Source organism: Delphinapterus leucas, chromosome 10 (genome assembly GCF_059928025.1).
Source record: "Delphinapterus leucas isolate spDelLeu-1000000601 "Yukka" chromosome 10, BTC_Dleu_Yukka2, whole genome shotgun sequence".
Lineage (NCBI taxonomy): Eukaryota > Metazoa > Chordata > Mammalia > Artiodactyla > Monodontidae > Delphinapterus > Delphinapterus leucas.
In genome coordinates, this window is record NC_143138.1 from 23102412 (window position 1) to 23124614 (window position 22203).

Consider the following 22203-nt stretch of genomic DNA (forward strand, 5'->3'; position numbering starts at 1 on the left):
TCGATTCAGCTTCGTGCCACAAGACGCCTTCATTTTTGCACTACACTGGGACCTTCACCAAATTTTTCAGTTGCAAAGCTGTTGACAGACAATTTTGCATCGCGTCCTAGGCTCCTTGCACTCTGAATTTGCCCTACTCAGGGAGTGTGCTCAAAGTTGAAATTGCACAAAGGACAGCTCAAGTTTGCATCAGACGGAAAGTGAACCTAGGCCAGATGTGCATGGCCCAGGGAGTGGGAAAGGTGATGGATTCCTAAAGTGGAAGAGGTGGTTTGGAGGGGGCACCGCCCATGCTGCCTTGCTTCCAGCTGCTGCGCATAGGGGGCGGCAAGGGTGGCGATCTCTACACCTTCCACCCCCCAAGTGGGGCTGGCTGCACCTACCGCTTGGGCTGCAGGGCCGATCTCTGTGATGTGGCCCTGCGGCCCCAGCAGGAGCCCGGCTTCATCTCTGGAGTCCATGCGGAGCTGCATGCTGAACGCCGGGGTGACGACTGGAGGGTCAGCCTGGAGAACCATAGCAGCCAAGGTGAGGAGTGAGCAGAGCAGCCTTATGCCTGGGCAGTTGCAGTTCTGGGCTGGAATGACCGAGTCTCCACAGGGACTCTGCCTGCCTCCCAAACTCGCCATCAGTTTGGATGGATGGTTGTCATCCAGACCTGTCTTCCCACCAGAAATGTGCAGTGTCAGGTATTTGTGGGGCTGACCCTGTTTAGCTCTTAGAGGGGCTGGGAGGTAGATCCAGGGCCTGCAGTATCAGTGGGGTTGTTCTGGGGCCACTGGGGGACAAGCTCAGACTTGACTAAGTTTCCAGATTTGTTTAGGCACCTTGTCCTTGGCTTAGGGCAGTTATATGTTGAATTATGTCTTAATGATCTGGACATGTGTCTTACTCCCTGACTTGGAGGCAGTTAAGTCAGCCTCAGAAGGCCTGGGTTCCCATCTCAGTTCTGCTACTGGCACCTGGCAGTATCACTCAGGCCTGTCACTTCACCTTTTTAGATCTTAGTTTCCTCTTAGGTAGAATGTAAATCTTTGTAAGGTCTGTTTTTGGGGAGTGCTGTGGGGATTGGATATAGTGGCCAACATTCATTTAGCGCTTACTATTATGAGACAAGAACATTTTAAGGGCATTGAATGTAGGTGAGCACAAATACCCCACTTTACAGACAAGGAAAATGAGGCATAAAGAAGCAAACTTGTCCAGGGTCACATGGCTGGTAAGTGGTGGAGCTTGGATTTGAGCCCAGTCTGAGCTATGCTGATTAGTACCGAGTTGGAACTGAGTGAAAGTGGGTGTCTCTGAGAATTGGACCTCAGTGAACTGAGGGAAGGAGTTCATTCCCTCCATGTGCCCTGGGGGAGGGCATAAGAAAAATAAACTCATTCCCAACTCACAAGGAGTTTCATATCTGATGTCACCTGCTGAGAGATTTAGAATGTGAGAATTTGATGACAGGTGTCATGTTCTTCCTCATGTTCCCCAGAAAACCAGACAGGACCAGATTCCTCCACTTCTGACCTGTCATTTGTTTTTGTCGTTCTCTGTATTTGTCTGGTGCCCCACAATCAACAGGGACTTTGGTCAATAATGTCCGACTCCCAAGGGGTCACAGGCTGGAGTTGAGTGATGGTGACCTTCTGACCTTTGGCCCTGAAGGGCCCCCAGAAACCAGCCCCTCAGAGTTCTACTTGTTTCAGCAAGTCCGAGTCAAACCTCAAGATTTTGCTGCCATTACTACCCCACGGTCTAGGGGAGAAGAGGGAACCGGGGTTGGTTTCCGGCCCATGCTGCCCTCCCAGGGGGCTCCACAGCGCCCCCTCAGCACCCTCTCCCCTGCCCCCAAAGCCACGCTGATCCTCAACTCCATTGGCAGCCTCAGCAAGTTCCACTCCCAGCCCCTCACCTTCTCACGGAGTGGGGGTGGGCCACAGAGCCTGCCTGTTCCCACTCCAGCTGGGGAAGTGGGGACAACCCCTTCTGTCCCACCCCCAAGAAACCGGAGGAAATCAGCTCACCGCGTGCTGGCAGAACTGGATGATGAGAGAGAGGCTCCCAAGAGCCCCCCACCAGTCCTTATGGAGCCCAGGAAGAAACTCCGTGTAGAGAAAACCCCACTGACACCCAGTGGGTAAGTGGAGAGAACTTTGTCTCGTTATTTCACTGCCTTTTGATTCTTTTAGAGCCCTAGGCTGGGAGGTAGGTCTCTGCTTGGGGGATGGGGATGGGAGATGGAACAGAGGTTGGAATGACAAGACCTGGGTTAGTTCTTCTAACCAGATTCACCTTTAGTCTAGTGAATCTATATAGGTTCACTCTGCAGTTATCCAGGGGAAAGTTCTAGGCTTCTGCAGGTTTCTAGTGACCCTGGTTTTTGTGTCACTTTCTTCAGAAATCGACGTGGGCGTCCTCGGAAACACCCAGTGAGCAACCCCAGGGCTCCCCCTGCAGTTGGGGGCGGGGAGCACTGTGCAGCCCCTTGTTGCTGCCTACCCCAAGAAGAGACAGTAGCCTGGGTTCAGTGTGATGGTTGTGACATCTGGTTCCATGTGGCCTGTGTTGGTTGCAGCATCCAGGCTGCCAGGGAGGCCGACTTCCAGTGCCCAGGCTGTCGTGTAGGCATCCAGACCTAAGGCCCACCACCAAAGCACCAGAGGACAGAGCTGGCACCTCCAGGACATGGGTGGACACTGGGGTGCCAATGGGTCCTAAGAGATGCCCTCTTCTTCCCTTGCCTCTCTAGGAGGGAATAACTACAGGGGAAGGGTCCATTCCTATGGATTATCAATTCAAGGCCTGGAACGGGCCCTCATGGCCAAGGTAACAGAAGAGATGGCTTCCTGCCAAAGATATTGCTGCCTCCAGGAAGTTGCCAGTGAGCTGGAAATTCCCGCTTGTCACAAGCTGTAGGTCCTTGTTGTCATGGACACTAGAATGTCTGGTCAAGAGAACCCATCAATTGCAGAGGTCATGCCTGGGAAGTCATAAGCCTCAGACTTGAACAAGCAAGTTCTAAATGTTCTTGATGGCATCGCCTAAGGCATCTCTGGGAAAACCTAGGGCACAGCCCCCAAACTCCCTTACATTGTGGTCAGTCCTGCCGCTGATCCCCATGATTGTGACCTGACTTTTCAGAGCTTTGCTTCCATTTCCAAATAAAGAATGAGCAGCTTCATATACTCCAAGGTACTTACTCTTTGTGGGTCTGATACTCCTTGCTTTCCAATTCTTGAGAGAATGGAGTGGTAACGTCTGGAAAACTAATTCAGATTCTTAGGGGAGGAGATGAGCAGACAAGGCAGAGAAGTACAAACCTGCTCGCTGAAAAGGTACAAATATATGAGGTAAGCTGGAGGTGGAAAGACAGGAAAAAAGGAATCCAGGTAATTACAGTTTCTAGTTTAAAAAAAACAGATCTGGGACTTCCCTGGTGGTCCAGTGGGTAAGACTCCGAGCTCCCAATGCGGGGCGGCCCAGGTTCGATCCCTGGTTGGGGAGCTACATCCCGCATACATGCCGCAACTAAAGATCCCGCATGCCTCAACTAAGAGTCCGCATGCTGCAACTAAGAGCCCACATGCGCCACAACTAATAGATCCCACGTGCCGCAACTAAGACCTGGAGCAGCCAAAATAAATATTTATAAAACAACAACAACAAACAACAGATCTACTGCCATTAAAATAAGGTACTTGGGATTTGGTCAAGTTCATGAGGGTGGCAGAACTTTTACAAGGTTCACCAGTACTACCAAGAAGAGAAAACCTGAGACACCAGCTACAACAGATGGCAACCTGGTCCAGTGTATCAACGTAACCCACATATGCTACACTGATTCTCTTCTGAGAGTCGTACGCCAAGCCAAGATACTGTCAAAGTAGCATTTCTGTAGTTCTTATTAGGAAAGCCCTATCTTGACCTATCCTATTGTACCTGCATATCCATCCCCTTCCTCCTCTACTTAGACTTACCAACCCAAGTTTCTTACATTGAGGAAAGGCTCCAGAGCAAGGGCCCTAATTAGGAAGTGGCAGAGGCAGGACTAAAATGTGGGAGTTTTGGTGAGTCACAGACAGGGTAGGCAAAAACCTTAAGTGGAAACAAAATGGACCCAGGTATCAAGAAAGCACAAAGTAGAGTTTCCGGTTGGGGTGATATGCAGAAGAAATGAGTACCTAAAAGACTTGATTTCTTAGCACAAAGCCACTGAGGACTTTCAGAGTAGAGTGGGGAAAAGCAAAAAGCCAGCTCCTAATAGGGAATGGGCTATGTAATAACTGCATCTTTGGGCAAAAATAAGGTGTTCACCTCCAATTTCCCCACGTCACAGGCTCCTAAGAACTAGCTCACACCTATAAGAGCCCTCTACGTATAAACTTGGGATCCAATCCCAGATCTCCCTCTGACATTGTGACTCTGGGCAGTTTAAATGGCATCCTTGGTCTCAGGGTCATTTGGGTGGGAGAGCTATTAATATCCACTATTAACTATCCCCATCCACTCTTCAGTAACTAGAGGAGAGTAAACCAAAGACAAAAGTATCCACCTACTAGGTCCCAGGCTTCTTTATTTAAGAACAAAGTGATGAGTGATGTGGGGATTAAAATCAAGAGCATCATTGAACTTCACCTTCCCTCCAACCAGTTCCCCCAAACTCCCTGCCCCCACACCCTTTGTGTTCCCAATTCCTTTCTTAGTGAATGAAGAACTTAATCCCAAAGCCCTGGTATGAACCCCAGGGTTCTCTCCCTAGCTGTCCCCCTTCCTCTGCCCCCATTCCTGGGAAGGGCAGACACCTCAGTTGGAATGCATGGGGGAGCCCAGAGTGGTGACAGACACCGAGGGAAAGGCCTCAGCCTCAGGAAATGGGACCGGGGAGTACAGCGTAGTGAAATGAGGACCCCCATAGCCTGGGGTACCAAAATGGGGCCCTGGCGCCAGAGGAAAGGATACTGGTCCCCCTGAGAAGGGAGACCCAGCAGCCTCAAAATCCTCTCGTTGCGAACAGTCACTGCTTGATCGTTTGCCCTTCTGGCGACGGTTGCAGAACCACACTCGGACCACCTGGGAGAGGAAGACAGGGGAGAGGGACATTCGATCATAAGCTCTGGGAGGTGTGACTGGGAAGGAGATGGAGCACACAGGGATGCAGACAGCGGCACTCACATCCTTCTCAAGCCCGAGCTGCTGAGCGATGTGGCTGATCTGCTGCAGGGTGGGCTTTGGGCACTGCAGGAACATGCTCTCCAGGTTGCCTCTCACTCGGTTCTCAATACTCGTCCGCTTTCTCTTCCGGGCCTGCACAAGGGTCTCTGCCTTGCATATCTGGGCAGGTGGGGAGGAGATGACAAGGAAGGAAGTGGGAGGGCAAGCCTCGAACCTGCTGAGGAGCAGCATCATGAGGTCAATGACTCGAGAGCCAGCTGCTCAGGAGCACTGACTGGCACCAGGGCCACAAGAAAGATCCCGGAATGTTGGGTTTAGACCAGTCGTCCTGGACCTTCTCCCAGCAGAACTGAGGAATTGCATTCCATCCCATTGAGGACTACTGCCTCCAAGAGGGAGAGCTGCCAGCCACAGATGGAAGCAGTGGAAATCGGGCTGAGACCAGGCAGGTCCCTATGCATCCCTCCCACCCTCACCTCCTGCAGATTCTCGTTGTTGTCAGCTTCCTCCACCCACTTCTGCAGCAGGGGCCGCAGCTTACACATGTTCTTGAAACTGAGCTGCAAAGCCTCAAAACGGCAGATGGTCGTTTGGCTGAACACCTTCCCTGGGGAGGTGGGTTGAAAGAAGCAAGGTGAGGCAGCAGGCAGGGCCCTTTCGACCCCAAGACCCAGGGCTTGCCACCTCTTCCTGCCCTCCCAAGATCCCACACAAGTACGGTATCTCTTTCCCCTCTACCCTCACCCCTAAAGAGGGTAGAAACACCCTTCTCTCACTCCCTTGGTGGGGAGGAAAGGCCCAAATTCAGGTATGTTCCTTCCAGGGGAGAGGTGGTCCCTGTGTTCTGTGGGTCAGAACATGCTAGGTGAGACTCACCAAAGAGAACCCCCAGGGTGAGCCCCACATCGGCCTGGGTATATCCCAGGGTGATCCTCTTCTGCTTTAGGACCTTGGCAAATTGTTCGAGGTCTTTCTGAAGAGCTTTGATGTCCTGGGACTGCATTTTAAAAGGCAGAGGACATGTAAGAACATAAACATACCAGTTACCCACCCCACCCCCCTTCAATTTGGGCCCCAAGGAATAAATAGTCTATGAGAGTATCTCTGCTTCCAGGCTGCCCACCTAACAAGTAGAAATAAACTATATACAAATGTCATTTACCCCAGAAAGTGACACATCCATCAGATGCAGAACATCATTTGATAATGGAAAGAAAAGCCCAGGCCTCAATGAGAACATCTATCGGGTTATGAAGGGGGCTCCTGCCCTTTAGTTCTTTAACACTCACAAAAGCTTTTTGACTCTAGTATTACCTCAGTTTGAGGAAGTTTTGAGTGTAGAGATACAGAGCACCATGTCTCTGGTTCTCTTTCCAAATATACTCTCTCCAGCTTACTTTGAGGGTCCCACAAACTATGACAAAGCATGCATATTCACAAACACACTACAAAAGAGTCGTCATACGAGGTATGAATAACATGCTTTGTATATAGTTAGTGCCCAGTTTTTAAAAATCTGATTATCCCTTATTTTTAACTGTATCTTTTTGCAATATAAAAGCATCCTCATTGACTAATTCAACATATTTATTGAGCACCTTCTGCAAACCAGTGGCTACACAAAGTAGACCAAAAACCCTGGCCCCAGGGACTTCCCTGGTGGTCCAGCTGTTGAGACTCCAAACTCCCAGTGCAGGGGGGACCCGGGTTCCATTCCTGGTCAGGGAACTAGATTCCACACGCCACAACTAAAAGCCTGCATGCCGCAACTAAAAGACTCCACGTGCCACAACTAAGACCTGGCGGCGCAGCCAAATAGTTAGATAAATTTTTTTTAATAAAAAAAAGAAAAGAAAGAAACCTAGCCCCAAGGGGCTTTCATGTGATGAAATAATTATTATCCAGTATGTTAGAAGTGCTATGGAAAAAAGTAAAGCAGAGTAAGGAATTATGGGGAAGGTGACAGTCTTAAATAAGACAGTCAGAGGTGATGTTTGAGCAAAAGGAAGGAGCAAAGTGGAAAGGCCCTGAGGTGTGTGGGCCCTGGTAGTAGCAAAGCCAGCAGCAAGGCCAGCAGCAAAGCTAGCATGGCCGGAGCAGGGTGAGAGGACTGAGGAAAGGGAAGAAGAGGAGCTGATGAGGTCACAGAGGTGAGCAGAGCAGATCCTGGAGCTGCCGCCGTAACTTTGGTTTACTCAGAGAAATGGAAAGCCGCCGAAGGGCTTTGTGCAGTGAAATGATCTGACTCTCACATTTTAAAATGTTCACTCCAGTTGATGTATTGACCATAGACTAAAGAGGCAACTGCAGTAATCCCAGCATAATGGTGGCTGGGACCAGGATGGCTCTAAGTGATTGATTCAGGATGTATATCCAAGGTAAAGATAGCAGCGTGTCCAAAGGATTGGATGTAAGGATGTGAAAGGAATGAGGATGACTGGTTTGGGCCTTAAGCTACTGGGAGATGGACAGGGTGGGGCAGTGCAGGGAGCCATCCCAGCAGGAGACAGAAAATGCGGTGGTCATGTCTAGAAGATATTTGAGTCTTGAGGGTGGATGAGAGGTGGATGAAAGGTAGACAGAGCAGAGGTTGATAGATGGAGCCCTGAAGCTCTCCAATGAAGGCCAGTGGCCAGAAGATGGAGAAGAGCAGCCAGGCCTCTATGCAGTCCTGAAAACCTAAGGGAAGTATTTCAAGGGTCATCAATCACATCAAACTCAAATAAGGTAACTTCCATTCCCAACTTCTGCTCAACCTATGTCGCAAACCTATAAACGTCAGCTGTCCCCATCTCGGCTTTTCCAAATCATATTTTGGGGATTTGAAATAAGGTAAACCCCAGTTCAAATCCGAGCTTTACCATTTAGCAGTTAAGACCCGTGAAATAGGCTAATAATACCTCCCTAGGAGATTCTGTGCAGGTTAATGAGATAATGATGTAGAAACTGAGCCCACAGCCAGGCATTTAGGAAATGGACCACAATTGGCAGCCATTATCATTCAAGGCTCAGCCGTCGCCTCGAGCAAAGAGTCTAGGGCTACTCGGTCAGCTGCAACCAATCACACCTCCTTCGAAGAGGTCTAAAGGTTTAGTACTTGATCTCTAATTGCTTGCACTTGTCTCTTCCTCGGACTAGAAGATATATCCTTAATAGTCCCCAGCAGGGCTGGATGCGGACGTCTTCAATTCCCTCAGCAAACCCTACGTTTGGGGAATGGCCTGGAGATGACTTCTTCCCCTTTTCTCCCCCTGTTCACTACTTATGGAATTACGGCCGAAATTGGTGTTTCCAGCTCTCTACAAGGGGGTGTCAGGGTGTGCACTCTGCCTGACGGTGACTCACTGGGCCCAAGGCAGAGGTCAAGGGAAGACAAGCCCTAAACTTGATGGAGGGTAAACCCAAACTCCACACATCCACGCAGCCCAAACAGTAGCTTCTATCAGAAACCAGTCACACCCTAGACTTTCAGGAACAATAACCCTGGGATAAGCACTGTTTTCACCCTCGGGCCGCACTTAACCCTAAGGCGGAGATCCTGGATCTGATCAAGCTCAAATTTTCAAGAAGGGATCCGGGTAGAAGAAGGGGCTCCAACCCCAAGCTGGGTCTGGTGCTGGGCTGGTAATGAGTGACCCGACCCAGGTCAGACCTAGGAAGTGGAAGTACCTACTTGACAAGGGCCGAGGGGGGAAGCAAGGCCAACTTCCGACTGCCCCAGGCCGCCCTGCCCTCACCTGCGGTTCTCTCTAAATTCCAGCCCCTAGTTCCCACCTGGCCCCTGCTCAGGGCGGCCTGCAGCCGCCACAAACGCGTCCCGGGGCGCCGCCCTCGCCCGCTCCCCTCCTGGGTCGGCGACCCGGGCAGCTGCAGGCGACCACCTCCCTTCGCGTGGCCGCCCCCGGCCGGCGCGGTCGGCCCCCGCCGCCCGCCCCCAGCAGCTCACTCGCCTCCTCGGGGTTCGGCTCCAGCTTCTCCTTGTCCAGCTTCACGGCGCCCGCGGGGGCGGCGCAGGGCTCCGGGGAGGCCCCCCCGGAGCTGCTCTCCACCCCGGCTCCCGCCTCGCCCTCGGGCTGAGGGGTCTCCAGGCCGCCTTGGGGCACCAGCCCCACTCCAACCTGAGGTGCACAGTAGGCCATCCCTCCGCACAAGTCGTAGGGCGGAGGGCACGCGGGAAGACCCCACACCTCGGCGCCGGGCCCAACCCCCGGCCCGATCCCTGACCCACCGGGAGGCCCCTGGAAGCTCATCCAGGTCCGAGGATCAACCCAGCCCGGCTCTGGCCCTCCCGGCCCATCGCCTCCACCGCCCGGCGGGGGGGAGAAGGCGAAGTCGGAAGCCAGGTGTCCCGCCATGGGGAAGGAAGGCGCCCCAAGCCGGGGGCCTAGGAAAACGAGGGCTCTCCAAGGGACTGCTCGACACCTCTCTCCCTCCCCAATCCCACCCACTAGCCTTGACCTCTGGCCCCGCCCCCTGGATGGGTGGGGGAGGGGACGGTGGGGGTGGGAGAAACTGAGGCGGAGGGTGTTTGCCGGCTGGTGGCGGTGGTGTCTGGAAGCCGAAACCCAGGCAGCTCCAGCCGGGCGCCTCTCCAGGCCCCAGATCCCGAGGCTCTTGGTGCAGGTCCCCCATGCGGGCCTTCACTCCCAACTCCCAGCAGGCCGCCCGGCCCTCCCGACGCTCCGCACACATCAGAGCTGCCTGGGATCGCTTCCACACCTCCTGCCCGTTCTTCAGGAGCCCGGCTGCTGGACCCCTCTCCAAACACCCTGGCACCGTCCCCTCACCCGAGCCCAGCCACCCTCTCGGCTCCTCAAACATTAATTGTCTATGTGTCAAGTCCTGATGGGGCTACCCCTCAATTCCTTAGCAGCCTCCCTCCCCGTTGTCCTCCTGCACCCCCGATCCAGGAGCCTAGGTGTTCCCATTTAGACTACTGGCCAGATTCAGTTACCCCAAAGCTGCGATGCCCAGCAGCCATCTATCTGCCTAGCGTTCTAAGTTCCACCCCATCACCAGGGGCAGACTGCCAGACAGGCTTCCATTCCATCCCCGGCTTTCCCGGCCTCAGAGCCCCCTCACCTACCGGAGTCAGGGATGGAACCCCTTTCTCTTCTAGGGGCCAGGCTCTGGACTGACTGGTCCTGAGTCTCCCAACCTTTGTCCAGACAGAAGAATCGGACGCCCCCTCATGGGTGCCCCACTGTGGGTCACGCACAGCAAGTTCCATGCCCCCCTCTTCAGAGACCTACATTATCTAGTCCGTAGTAGACTGTTCTCCCTCCCCCACCTCCCAGCCCAGGCCTCCGGCCCTAGGCCCTGGGTGGGGAAAGCCCAGGAGGGAGGGGGGAAGAAAAAAATATCTGACTTCAGGTTCAAAGAGGCTTGGGAGGGACGGGGGGAAGGGGGCCGGACAATGGCCTTGGCTGGACAATCCTGGTCCCCAGAGGGGGCAACTCTAACCCTAAACAAGTGCTCAACCCTTGAATGGGCCTGGATGGCTCCCCTGGGGACAGCTTCCTGCCCCACAACCCCCCAACCCCAATCCCCTCACACGGAATCCCCCTCAGAGCAGCTAAAGAGCTCCAGCAATAACCCCCCCATCCCCTCAAAGACTGAGCCTCAGACAGGGACCCCCCACTGGGACCTAGGTCTCCTGTCCCCCTCTAGAGGACTCAGGCGTCCAGCCTCATCATCTACCCCTCCCCCAGCCCCCCAGGCCTTTGTGTGGGGGGCTGATGAAAAGATGAGGAGAGGGTGGAGAGTGGTTTGGGGGGGTGCGCAGGAAGCCTGCCCTGAGCTCTCCCACAGGGTCTGTTTTTCTGGGCCTGTCCTGAAGGCTCACACTGCAGGCATAGTGCTTGATTCTGTTTGCAAGAGAATAGCTTTCAGACTGCCTGTCTGCTTGGGATGAGGTTTGTCTGTCTGCTCCCCAAACTTGCCCTAAATGAAGGCCCCGAGGTGAACTGGGAAAGGCTGTAGGCCAGAGCTCCCTACAGCTCGGAAGGCCAGAATCCTGAGCCTGGGACATGGACCTCTGCCGACTTAGACATCTCTTCATCTCAGCCCCGTCTGAGGTTGTTTGCTCAGCGTCTGCCTTCTGAGGGCTTGGGGGTCCTGCTGGGGGTCCTCTTGACTGTGGCCAGCCGTCTTCAACTTGGTGGTATCTGGGAGTCCTCTGAGCCTGTTTTTTTGGGTTTTGTTTTTTTTTTCCTCTGAATCTATATCACACAGCCCCTGCTCCAGCCCATCGCTAAGTACTTTTTGGGCAACTAATTGTATGCATGCATTTCAATACTACCCGTAGGTCTGTTGGAAGATCTACAGGGCAGCGAAACTGGAGCTGTATTCACCGCTAAACCACTAACTGCCCAAAAGGCAGATAGATTAAGGGGCCCGGTGGGGGTGGAGAGGTGTGCTTTGGACCAGGAGGGGCCCCTCCCCAGCCATCTCCCCAACCCCCAGGACAGAGCCATCACAGCCCCTTTGTCATGCATCTATCTGCTGTCTGCCAAGAAGACGGCCTCCCGGAGGAGGGGGATGGGCGGACCTGGGAAATCTCCTACAGCAGTGCTTCTTGGCTCGCCGCCCTCTAGGCTCCCAGAAACCCCTTCCCCCATGTGGTCCAGAGAGCCCCTGTACCCCTGTCTTCCCAGCGGCCCCTAAAACACCTTCCCTTTTCCCCGCACTCAACAGCATCCTCTGTTTTTTAGATTTCAATCAATAGTTGCTCTAGGTGGTATGTTTCTGGCCTGGGCAAGAGTCCCATTCCAGAGGGAGAGACAGAGGAGGGGAGGGTGCCCAGCTGCCTGGCTGGCTTGTAGCCAGAGATCTGAGCCAGATCAGTCAGGTGTTGCCTGGAGCCTGACCCAGAACCTTAATGGAAAGTTAAGTTTGTCTGCAGTCCTAGCCAGCCCCTGCCCAGGCCAGCTCTGTGCAGGCCCAGAGGAGACTGGAAGCGGGGTTAAGTCATCAGACCTGGCTCCTCCACTCTCCTGGGTCTTAGGGAGTCACTAAACAGCTTCAAGTCCCCGAAACCAATTTAGGACTGGTCTCACAAACTCTCCACATACACCTTTATTATAGGTCCTACATAAAGACAAATGCAAGTATCTGGTTGTAGAGCATGACCCAGGGAGGGCAGGTGAGGGCCACCACTCCCTGCCAGGTGTGACTGGCCTGGCATGGTTGCTAGGAGGTGCGATGGTGGCCTTGCTGCTGTCGGCCCAGCCATCCCCTCGCTGTTCTGTTGGGAAAACCAGCTGAAATGGCTCATGGGAACCAACGGAGACTTGCTCTAGACCAGGGTAGCAAACCCCTTATTTTGGCTTCTGGCTGTTGTCAGTCTGAAGGCAGAAGAAAGGGAAAGAATGCAAGGCTGAGGAGAGAAGGATTCAGGCTTTGCCCACTTTGGGAGAATATCTCCCTTAATCTCAATTTACACATTTTCCACTGCTCCCCGTAAACCACACCGCTTCTTCTCAACAACTGACCCTATGATCTCTCCTGCGAGGTCTGCAAACTGAAATCTTCTTTTCCCAAATCCAGGTACTGTTACCTCAAATCTAGGAGTCAGCTCTCTGCTTGTAGTCTGTAGGGGGATAGAGAGATGAAAGCAAGAGGGAGGGCAAGCCAGGAGAAGAGGTCAGGAATAAACCAAGGGTCTGCAGACCAGGGTCCTGGGCCCTGGCTCTGACACCCCAGAGGACGGCGCCTCGCTTTCTGTGCCTTGGTTTCCTCATCTAATAAAGAGGAATTGGACCAAATGAGCCCTAAATTTCCTTCCAGCTCAGACATAAAAGTGCTGCCCCTCTCCCATACACCCTCCTCTCTATCCTCGCCATTTAGTTGTCGTGGGACTAGCAATCTCTCTCTGCACACCTGTGAAGAGAAATTGGGGTTGGAGGGGTGGGAAAGAAGGGACTCAGTGAGATGCTGGCACAGGCTTTCCCTCCCTGCACCCCCATCTCCCAGCAGCCTTCCTGGGAAATCTAGCAGAGTTTCCCCTCAAGTTTGATCAAGATTTGTTTGATGAGTTTGGGAGGCCAGTTTTGATTTGGTTTTGGTGTTTGGGAACTTATAAGAAACATACTTCAGGAAGTAAAACTTTGTGTGTGTGTGTGTGTACAAAGGCTAGAGAGGAAACGGAAATCCTAACCTACTCCTTCTTCTTTTCGTATTTTTCATATTCCCTCCTCAGTTGCTTTTCTCTAAATCACTGCTCTTGGACCTCAGCCTCCCAGAGAGAGGGAAACCAGATGATCCTTAAGGTCTCTTCCAGCTCTAAAATTCTAAAAAAAAAAAAAAGAAAAAGAAAAAGAAAGCAAAACCTGTCGGGACTTCCCTGGTTGTCCAATGGGTAAGACTCTGCGCTCCCAATGCAGGGTTCAAGCCCTGGTCGGGGAACTAGATCCCACATGCATGCCGCAACTAAAAAAAGAAAAAGAAACACAGTTCTAAAATTCTGAGCATACCTGCTGCCCTGCCCTTCTGCCACTTCTTCCAGAGGAAGGTGCCTACAGCTCCCACAGTGACCACTCCAGAGGCCAGGAGCCCAAAGGAGATCCAGACAGGGGTGGGTGTGTGTTGCTTAGAACCAGGAGGCTCTGAAAGGTGTGGGCATGTGAGGCACTGACAGACGAGCCTGGCTCCCCGACCCTTTCCCTGGGCTACCCTGTCTGCTCATCTGAGGTCCTGCAGAGACCCAGCATTGGACTGGGATGCCACCAGACAGGAAACCTCTGCTGTGTCAAAGGGCATCTCAGTGGACTGCTGGCTCTAAGCAGTCCCATCCCACTGGGATCAGATGGCTTGAGGTCCCAAAGACCCAGGCTTCAGGGACAGCTGGACACCAGAGGACAGAAGCCACGGGCCCTGCATGTTGGGATGGGCTCTCTTCTAGGGGGCTTTGTAGAGAGGCACACGCACTGAGAGGGCCAGTGGGACAGGGAGGAGTGGTGGCAAAGGAGACCTAGAGACTCCTAGACCAGGGGGGACTTGCCACCTCTGGTCTTGCCACACTGCCATGCATCCTCCACAACAGGGCCTGGGCTGCCACCCAGGCACCATACACACCACATTCCATGGTGACTGTCAGTCACGCCCCGCCCTGAGTACCCTGGGGTGCTAAGCCCTGGGCCAGAACTTGAACACCAAGTGGAGAATGGATTGACCAAATATGTGTGAGAGAAGGCAAGGCCAGTGGCTAGGCTGGTTAGCAACAGAACTGTGCTCATGTAGGACAAAGATAATGCACGGACTTCCCCGCTGGTACAGCGGTTAAGACTCCACACTTCAAATGCAGGGGGCACGGGTTCGATCCCTGGTCTGGGAAGATCTTACATGCCACGTGGTGTGGCCAAACAAACAAACAAAAAACTGTGCTCACGAAGGACACATTTAATGCAATAGAGGTCTGCTCCCTCATCCCTCCCCGCCATGCCCTCAGCCCCTTCACCTTCCACACTGCTCAGTCCCCACCTATCATTCCTATCATAGGCTGCAGGCTGGGGCCCCACCCCAGCTTCCAGGTATTTCCTGAAATGGTGGAGGCAGCTCTTGGTCAAGAAGGATTACTCTTTTCACTTCTCTCCATCTGTAGTTCTGTTTTTTCCTAGCTTGCTTTTGCTGGAATTGAAAGACTCAAGTGTACTGAGAAGGGAGTCCTGGCCATCAGAGTTGTATTGTCAGTGTCCCCAGGTGCTCTGATTCCCAAGCAAGTCGTGTGACTCTGAAATGCCGAAGTCCCAGAACTCCAAAGGAGAAGAAAACATTAGTTTTCTCTACCTCCACTCCCACCACTTCCCAAAATGCCTGGAATTCCCTTCCTCGGCTGATAAACCTTCACTCATTCTCCAAGACATATCTTCCCGGTCATGCACATCCCCACCAAAGTCATGCTGCACCCCACCCTTCATGCCCTGCGGCAAGTGGCTCCCTCCTTTGCTCCCATCATGCCCTGCTCATGCCACAGTCATGGTACTGACCACACTGAGTCCTCCTGAATGCAGGGACCCATGCCCTGTGCCCAGCATCATGGGGTTTTGTTTGTTTCTTTCCTTTTGGCCGCACCTTGCCCATGCAGGACTTCCCTGACCAGGGATAGAACCCTCGCAGTGGAAGCGCAGAGTCTTAACTGCTGGACCACCAGGGGAGCCTCACCAAGCTTTTTTCATTGAAGTATAGTTCACATACAGTATTATATTAGTTTCAAGTGTACTACATGGTGATTTGACATTTGTGTACATTATGAAATGATCATCACGAAAAGTAGTATCCACCTGTCTCCAAAAGTGTTACTACTGGGGATTTCCCTGCTGGTCAAGTGGGTAAGACTCCACGCTCCCAGTGCAGGGGGCCCAGGTTCGATCCCTGGTCGGGGAACTAGATCTCGCATGCATGACACAACTAAGAGTTCACATGCCACAACTAAGAAGTCCACGTGCCACAGCTATGAATGAGCCCGCATGCCGCAATGAAGATCCCCCATGCCGTAACTAAGATCCAGCACAGCCTAAAATAAATAAATATTTTTTTAAAAATGTTACTACCGGGGCTTCCCTGGTGGCACAGTGGTTCAGAGTCCGCCTGCTGATGCAGGGGACACGGGTTCATGACCCGGTCCGGGAAGATCCCACATGCCGCGGAGCGGCTGGGCCCGTGAGCCATGGTCGCCGGGCCTGCGCGTCCGGAGCCTGTGCTCCGCAACGGGAGAGGCCACAACAGTGAGAGGCCCGCGTACTGCAAAAAAAAAAAAAAAACTATGCAAAAAAAATGTTACTACCATATTATTAACCATATTAACCGTATGCCTTACACAGCAACATGTTTAAATCCCAGATCTAAATGCCACTATTAGATATATTGTCCATAGCAAATGTAACTGGACCTCTCTAAGCCTCAATTTCCTCATCTGGGAGTTGGAGATAACAATAGTGATCAAATGATATAATGCATGCCAGTGTTAATGTCATACCTGCCAATAAGAATTCAAGAAATTCAAGAACTAGTAGCTGCTATTTATTTTTTTAATATTTATTTACTTATTTGGCCACGCTGGGTCTTAGTTGTGGTACTCAGGATATTCTATCTTCATTGTGGCATGCAGATCTTTTTTAGTTGTGGCATGCAGGGTCTTTTACTTGTGGCATGTGGGATCAAGCTCCCTGATGAGGGATCGAACCTGGGCCCCCTGCATTGGGAGCTCCGAGTCTTAGCCATTGGACCACCAGGGAAGTCCCAGTAGCTGCTATTGTAATGTTTATTATTGGTAAAGCGCCATGAACAGCATTTATTAGACCCTCAGATATTGCTAGATGAAAAAAAAAAAAAATGATGTAGGTTAGAAATATACTTATCTTGGGACCCTGACCCAGTTTCCAGGGTTCCTATAAATACTGGTGGAGATGGGGAGGTGGCTACGTCAGAAAGGCCATTTATTTCCCAGACCCTGGATTTGAAAAAGTCGGATACAATTTTTTTTTTTTCACCTGAAGGGAAGTCGTGGGGTTCTTGAGACAATGGAGAACTCTCTAGCCCTGTTCCCTGACTGGAGAAAGGTAGGAGTCTTATACTTAAGTTCTACCCTTTCCAATACCCAATACTCAATATCCAATCTTTTGGGCACCATCAGGTACACACTAGGGTCTGGAGTCAGGGATGAAACCCCCCAGGAGGAGGCAGCATCAGTGAAGGGTGCTGTATCCAGAGTGCTCAGCAGGGTGCCTGGCTTCGAGTTTAATAAATATTAGTTTAACGATAATGAATGAACAACTCCATATCTTTAGGACTGCTTTGAGCTCTTCCCTTCACTCCCCATCACCTTGGCTCTGATTCTTCTGCTCCACGATGCTTCTTAGTTGATAACAGGGTACTGGGCTTTGGCCTTCATTTTGAGAATCAGCTTTTCCCAAACCCTTAGGTCCCTGGCTTCAGACCAGGATGCCTGGAACTCTGCCCACCTGCCCTCCTTGCAGCACCATTAGAAAGACTGGTCATCCAAGAGCTTGAGAATTCATAATGGGCTTGCTCAGGGCTAGGCTGGGAAGCAGTGATGAAGCTGTAGTGCAGAGAATAGGTTGCTGAGGGGAAAAGAAATGGTGGGAATGGGCTATCTCTAGTGGGCACTTTTTTGGGGAGATGATTCCACCTGTAAGAAGGTGAGGAAGTAGGACTATCATTAGGACAGCAAAAGAGTGAGTAAGGGGCATGGGGAGTGAACAATGGGAAGAGAAACTCTTGCTGCCCTGCAGGATCTCATCCAGGCTCATAGTTTTAGATAGTAATGACTCCACTGTCCAAATCCTTGCACTTCACACCAGTGTACCCAACCACCTATTGGCCGTCTTGACAGAATGTCCTACATCACCTTAAATTCAACATATCTAAACTAAGGATATCCTCTTAGCCCCCACCAGGGAATAATCTGGCCCTCATCCTACATTCCTGGTAGGTAGGTGGCATCACCATCCGACCTATCTGCTTGCTTAAGTCAGAACTGGGTTGTAGTGTGGGAAATTAACTTATGTCACAGTGGCCTCCTGGTACAGTACCATGAAGCTATCCAGAAGTCGTGGAACAAAAAGGCTCACAGACCAAACTAAGATGCTTGAACCACGTGGTTTATTAAATAAAGGTAAAACACACCATGAGGAGCAAGGGAAAGTGATGAGGGGAGGTTAACACATTTAAGATCAGGTTCCTATTGGGTGGAAGGCTCTTGCAGCCTGAATTCTGGGTTATGCATGCTGATAGCCTCAGATGCTCTGTGGCATGTGGGATCTTCCTGGACCAGGGCTTGAACCTATGTCCCCTACATTGGCAGGCGGATTCTTAACCACCGCGCCACCAGGGAAGCCCTCTTTTTCTTTCTTTTTTTGGCCCCATGGCATGTGGGATCTTAGTTCCCCAGCGACTGAACCCACGGCCCCTGCACTGGAAGCACAGTCTTCACCACTAGACCTCCAGGGAAGTCCCCCTCCCTCTCCTTCTACCTCAGTTCACACAAATACGTGTTCTATTGATACATACTTATGGACGTCTAACGTGTCTCACAGATTTCCAATGTGCTTACCTTTATAAATTCCATCTGTCCCATTTGTCTTCTTGTCTTCTATAGCAGAACTGGCTATTCCCAAACAATAGGCAGGTGTGCTTTACATGGGCGCTTATACTGGACTGCTGCCTACCTCAACACCTTCCAGTTTCAAACCATTACCAAGCTCTGCCCATTTTTAACTTCCCATTCCTCAAATCTGGACATTCCTCTCTATCCTCATCAAACCAACCCATAGCATTGCTTGTTTGGTTTATAGCCAGAGTCTTTCCAATTGGCCTCCTTCCCTCCCGTCTTAACCATTTAAAATCCGTCTTCCTTGATATAATCAGGGTAATCAATCTGGAAATATGTGTCTGACTGCATAGCTCTCTGCTGCTCCGTCAAGGATTCCCTTTCATTCTCAGGATGACTTCCAAGCTCCTTAGCAGACTAAACAAGGCCCCTCAAAGGCTTACTTCACCCTCATCTCCCACCACTCCCTGCCTTCACTCTGGGACCAGGAATGTTTGAGCATCTCTACTCCTGCTGCTGTTCCACGTCCCAGTGTCTTCCTGAGACTGTTCACTCTCAAGGGAAGACTCGCGACCCTTCTGCTCCATACACCAGTGGCACTGAAGCCTTACCCTGGCCTCAAACTGTCTGCGCTCTACTGCACCCCTTTATTTCAGAGATGACCTCTGACTCTTACTCAGAGAATGGTGGGCTAATCCACAACGCACACACACACCCTGCACACTCATCTATGGGCTGTGCTGCCCTAACGGGGCCATCCCTTTTCTTCTTCAAAGCTTCTTCCTTGGCCTCCCTTTGACCCCCTGGTTATTCCCTTCTATCTAGCAGGGGAATAGAGAGGTAGGAGGTTTGAGGACAGTGCTCCTCAAGCTTGCCAGAGCCTAAGAATCACCTGGGCTGTCTGTTTCCTAGGCCTTTCCTCTCTAGAGCCTGACTCAGGAGGTTTGGGTGGGACCCAATAATCTATTTTTAACAAGCACCTCATTGGTGATTCTTATGAGATATAATGCCTTGGTTTTAAGTCTCTGAGCTTTACTTTTCTCATGTATAAAATGAGGAAATAGTGCCTATCTTAGAGGACTAAAGGTAATACCTCTCTCCCTAAAAAAAAGAAAAGAAAAGAAAACTGTAGATTTTTAAAAACACATTGCTAGTTAGACATAACTCCTGTTATCATTGGCTCCTTTTCCAGAAATTTCTCCCTTTAGACTCACTCCTTCTCTTCCCAAAATAGGCTCCGAGAATAAATTGTCCTTCTCTACTCCTTAGCCCCTCACTGTTTTCCTCTAATTTTTTTTATTGAAGTATAGTTGACTTATAATATTATATTAGTTTCAGGTGTAAAACATAGTGATTCAATATTTTATAGAATATATTCCATTTAAAGTTGTTATAAAATATTGGCTATATTCCCTGTGCTGTACAGTACATCCTTATATACTCCTTTTTTTTAGCCCTTGCCGCATGGTACCTGGGATCTTATTTCCCCCACCAGGGATCGAACTTCTGCCCCCTGCATAGGGAGCACGGAGTCTTAACCACTGGACCACCAGGGAAGTCCCTATATTATTTATTTTATACCTAGTAGTTTGTACCTCTTAATCCCGTGCCCCTATCTTGCCCCTCCCTCTACTCCTCTCCCCACTGGTAACCACTAGTTTGTTCTCTGTATCTATGAGTCTCTTTCTGTTTTCTGTTGTTATAGTCATTTGTTTGTTTTATTTTTCAGATTCCACATATAAGTTAAAAAAAACAGTATTTGTCTTTCTTTGTCTGGTTTATTTATTTATTTATTTATTTATTTTTGTGGTTTGCAGGCCTCTCACTGTTGTGGCCTCTCCCGTTGCAGAGCACAGGCTCCGGACGCGCAGGCTCAACGGCCATGGCTCACGGACCCAGCTGCTCCACGGCATGTGGGATCTTCCCAGACCAGGGCACGAACCCGTGTCCCCTGCATCGGCAGGCGGACTCTCAACCACTGCGCCACCAGGGAAGCCCTGTCTGGTTTATTTCATTAAGCATAGTACCCTCCAGGTCCATCCATGTTGTTGCAAATGGCAAACTTTCATTCTTTTTATGGCTGAATAATATTCCATTGTAGATATACATCACATCTTCTTTATCCGTTCATCTGTTGATGGATACCTAGATTACTTCCATATCTTGGTTATTATAAATAATGCTGCTATGAACATTGGGGCACATATATCTTTTCAAATTAGTGTTTTTGTTTTCTTCAGATATATACCCAGGCGTGGAATTGCTGGATCATATAGTTGTTCTATTTTTAGTTTCTTTAGGAACCTCTACACTGTTTTCCACAGTAGCTGTACCAATTTACATTCCTACCAACGAACGGTGCACGAGGGTTACCTTTTCTCCACATCTGCACCAATAAAATTTATTGTTTGTTGTCTTATTCATGATAGCCATTCTGACAGTGTGAGGTGATATCTCATTGTGGTTGTTTGCACTTCCCTGATGATTAATGACATTGAGCATGTTCTCATGTGCCTGTTAGACATTTGTATGTCTTCTTTGGAAAAATGACTATTCGTGTCTTCTGTCCATTTTTAAAATCAGGATGTTTGATTTTTTGGATATTGAGTTACATGAGCTGTTTATATCTTTGGGATATCAACCCCTTATGAGACATATCATTTGCAAATATCTTCTCCCATCCAGGATGTTGTCTTTTTGTTTTGTTGATAATTTTCTTCGCCGTGCAAAAGCTTTTAAGTTTGATTACTTCTCATTTGTTTAGTTCTGCTTTTGTTTCCCTTGCCTAAGGAGACAGATCCAAAAGAATATTGCTAAGACTTATGTCAAAGTGTGTACTGCTTATATTTTCTCCTAGAATATTTATGGTTTCCAGTCTTACATTTAGGTCTTTAATCCATTTTAAGTTTATTTTTGTATAAGGTGTGAGAAAATGTTCTAATTTCATTCCTTTACATGTAGCTGTCCAGTTGTCCCAATGTCACTTACTGGAGAGACTGTCTTTTCCCCACTGTATATTTTTGCCTCCTTTGTCATAGATTAATTAACTGTATGTGCATGGGTTTATTTCAGGACTCTCCGTTCTGTTCCATTGATCTATATGTCTGTTTCTGTGCCAGTACCATACTGTTTTGATTACTGTAGCTTTGTAGTATAGTCTGAAGTTAGGGACCATGGTACCTCTGGCTTTGTTCTTTTTTCTCAATATTGTTTTGGCTATTTGGGGTCTTTTGCGGTTCCATACAAATTTTAGGATTATTTGTTCCAGGTCTGTGAAAAATATCATGGATATTTTCATAGAGATTGCATTAAATCTGTAGATTGCTTCGGGTCATTTGGACATTTTAACAATATTAATTCTTCCAATCTATGAGCACAGGATATCTTTCCGTTTACTTGTATTGTCTTCAATTTCATTCATTAATGTCTTAGAGTTTTCAGAGTATAAGTCTTTCATCTCCTTGTTTAAGTTTATTCCTAATTATTTTATTTTATTTTATTTTATTTTTTGCGGTACGCGGGCCTCTCATCACTGCAGCCTCTCCTGTTGCGGAGCACAGGCTCCGGACGCACAGGCTCAGCGGACATGGCTCACGGGCCCAGCCGCTCCGCGGCACACGGGATCCTCCCAGATCGGGGCACGAACCCGTGTCCCCTGCATCAGCAGGCGGACTCTCAACCACTGCGCCACCAGGGAAGCCCTATTTTATTCTTTTTGATGCAATTGTAAACGGGATTGTTTTCTTGCTTTCTCTATCTGAGAGTTCATTCCCACTCACGTCTAATTAACAAAATATTTTACTTGATTGCTTTTTTCTGATAATAAAGTAATATCAACTATCGCAGAATAACACCACAAAGAAAGCAAAAGGCCCTCCAACACCTTTCCTCCCAACATAACCAGTGTCATCAGCTTGGTGAATGCTCTAAAAGGTTACTTTTCATGAACCTGCTTTTTTAAACAAAAA

General features: G+C 50.1%; 2 protein-coding genes across 3 annotated transcripts; one reads left to right on the forward strand and one right to left on the reverse strand.

Moving 5' to 3' along the window:
* The first annotated feature begins 80 nt into the window (after positions 1-80).
* On the forward strand, positions 81-3183 carry TCF19 (transcription factor 19). 2 transcript variants are annotated; one of them, XM_022566085.3, is made up of 4 exons: positions 81-528; positions 1576-2131; positions 2393-2423; positions 2744-3183. In XM_022566085.3, exons 1-4 carry the CDS (start codon positions 291-293, stop codon positions 2822-2824), a joined length of 906 nt encoding a protein of 301 aa, XP_022421793.2. In that variant the 5' UTR covers positions 81-290; the 3' UTR covers positions 2825-3183. The 2 variants fall into 2 exon arrangements, with proteins under 2 accessions (XP_022421793.2, XP_022421792.2); XM_022566084.2 differs by having other exon boundaries at positions 2393-2861.
* Positions 3184-4022: 839 nt separating this feature from the next.
* POU5F1 (POU class 5 homeobox 1) lies at positions 4023-9919 on the reverse strand. The gene is made up of 5 exons (XM_022566082.3): positions 9117-9919; positions 6043-6163; positions 5643-5773; positions 5167-5325; positions 4023-5064 (listed from the first exon to the last, which is right to left on the reverse strand). Exons 1-5 carry the CDS (start codon positions 9519-9521, stop codon positions 4798-4800), a joined length of 1083 nt encoding a protein of 360 aa, XP_022421790.2. The 5' UTR covers positions 9522-9919; the 3' UTR covers positions 4023-4797.
* Positions 9920-22203: the final 12284 nt, after the last annotated feature.

Excerpts from the sequence above, each read along its gene's own strand:
- TCF19 (XM_022566084.2), top strand. The coding sequence starts at position 291 with ATGCTGCCTTGCTTCCAGCTGCTGCGCATAGGGGGCGGCAAGGGTGGC. Across the intron at positions 529-1,575 it reads GGAGAACCATAGCAGCCAAG|GGACTTTGGTCAATAATGTC; the intron begins GTGAGGAGTGAG and ends CACAATCAACAG. Across the intron at positions 2,132-2,392 it reads ACCCCACTGACACCCAGTGG|AAATCGACGTGGGCGTCCTC; the intron begins GTAAGTGGAGAG and ends CACTTTCTTCAG.
- POU5F1 (XM_022566082.3), bottom strand. The coding sequence starts at position 9,521 with ATGGCGGGACACCTGGCTTCCGACTTCGCCTTCTCCCCCCCGCCGGGC. Across the intron at positions 5,326-5,642 it reads ACAACGAGAATCTGCAGGAG|ATATGCAAGGCAGAGACCCT; the intron begins GTGAGGGTGGGA and ends CCACCTGCCCAG. Across the intron at positions 5,065-5,166 it reads AGCTCGGGCTTGAGAAGGAT|GTGGTCCGAGTGTGGTTCTG; the intron begins GTGAGTGCCGCT and ends TTCCTCTCCCAG.